Source organism: Manacus vitellinus, unplaced genomic scaffold (genome assembly GCF_001715985.3).
Source record: "Manacus vitellinus isolate BGI_N305 unplaced genomic scaffold, ASM171598v3 scaffold_14_pilon, whole genome shotgun sequence".
Classification (NCBI taxonomy): domain Eukaryota; kingdom Metazoa; phylum Chordata; class Aves; order Passeriformes; family Pipridae; genus Manacus; species Manacus vitellinus.
Window position 1 is genome coordinate 9,366,651 of NW_021939063.1, and position 1,358 is coordinate 9,368,008.

At 60.8% G+C, this 1,358-nt stretch overlaps 1 protein-coding gene across 1 annotated transcript in view; it reads right to left on the minus strand.

The window, feature by feature from the left end:
* LOC115307221 (sodium- and chloride-dependent creatine transporter 1-like) overlaps positions 1–1,109 on the minus strand; it is a 4,594-nt gene extending 3,485 nt beyond the window's left edge. The window contains exons 1-4 of the mRNA XM_029958326.1: positions 811–1,109; positions 601–733; positions 214–348; positions 18–122 (exon numbers count right to left, since the gene is read on the minus strand). Coding sequence (XP_029814186.1) covers positions 18–122; positions 214–348; positions 601–733; positions 811–1,067 — 630 coding nt within the window. The 5' untranslated portion in view covers positions 1,068–1,109. The remainder of the gene's footprint in view (positions 1–17; positions 123–213; positions 349–600; positions 734–810) is intronic.
* Between the last annotated feature and the right edge of the window lie 249 nt (positions 1,110–1,358).

The following is a 1,358-nucleotide window of genomic DNA, read 5'->3' on the forward strand; positions in this document are numbered from 1 at the left end:
CAGCTGGCACAGCCCTACCTGTAGCAATTGTTGTGGAAGCGATTGTAGCTGCCCAGCGCGGTCAGGGCGCCCAGCCCGATGGCATAGGAGAAGAAGACTTGGGTGCCGGCATCAATCCAGACCTGAGGCATGAGGGAGGGTATAGGGGGATGATGAGAGTGTCAGGGGAGTGTCCAGCACTCAACCTCCTCCTGCCCTCCCCACTGCCCTCACCTGTGCCTCAACCAGCTTGGTCCAGTCGGGTTTCAGGTAGTAGACAATGCCACCCAGTGCACCAGGCAGTGTTACCCCATGGACCAGCAGCAGGATGAGGACCACATATGGGAAGAGTGCCGTGAAGTAGACAATCTGCAGAGCAGTGGGTGCCTGTGAGACCCCTGGGGCCAGGGCTCTCTGCCATGTGCCACAGGTGTCCCAACTGGACTAAAGCTTGTGAATGACCCCAGCGACTGGTGGCACCTCCTGGACAGACATGGGACAGGGGCCTTGGACCCCTGTGGGCTGTGGCACAGGAGGGCCAGAGCCAGCAGCACTGTGTGCCACAGTCCTGTTCCCCCATGCTAGTGGCCTTGATGAGTGTTCTCCCCTTGCCAATGTTACCTTCCCAGTCGACTTTACACCCTTCCAGATGCAGAAGTAGACAACGACCCAAGTGGTGACCAAGCAGAGGATCATCTGCCAGTTCATCTCCCCCGGCTCGTCAATGCCCCCAGAGAGCCGCAGCACCTTGTTCCTGCAGAGTGGGCCCATGCTGAGCACTGGTGCGACACCCTCGGCCCCAGGCAACACCCTCCTGGTTCCCACACTCACTCCCAAAACTCAATGACAGGTGAGCGTTTGTTGGTCATGTCAGCGCAGCTGAAGTTGGAGGTCCAAGTGCTGGCAGTGGCATTAGTGCTGACATTGTAGCAGAGGTCCAGGTTGAAGAGCTCCGTGCACTGGTCCGTGTTCCAGGAGTGGCCACAGGTGGCCCAGGGCAGGGTGTCCGTCAGTGAGTGCACCAGGTAGAAGAGCCCCCACACCAGAATCATGATGTAGTAGGAGTTGCAGAAGAAGACGATCACCATAGAGGCGATGCCTAAACCTGCAGCACGGGGAGATCGGAGCCCGCAGGCAGCTGTGGGCACCTGGCACCCGGCACGGGGTGGGATGCGGGGTGCTGGCAGGGATGGGGAAGGACAGAGGAGAGCTGATGGGGGACAGGACAGGGGGAGCTGGCAGCCCCGGGCAGGACAGCAGGGAGCTGGTGGGAACGGGACAGGGGGAGCTGGCAAGCCTGGGCGGGACAGGATGGGGTGGGGACAGCTGGCAGCATGGCACAGGACCAGGGGAGAGCCGTCAGGATACTGCTGAGGTGG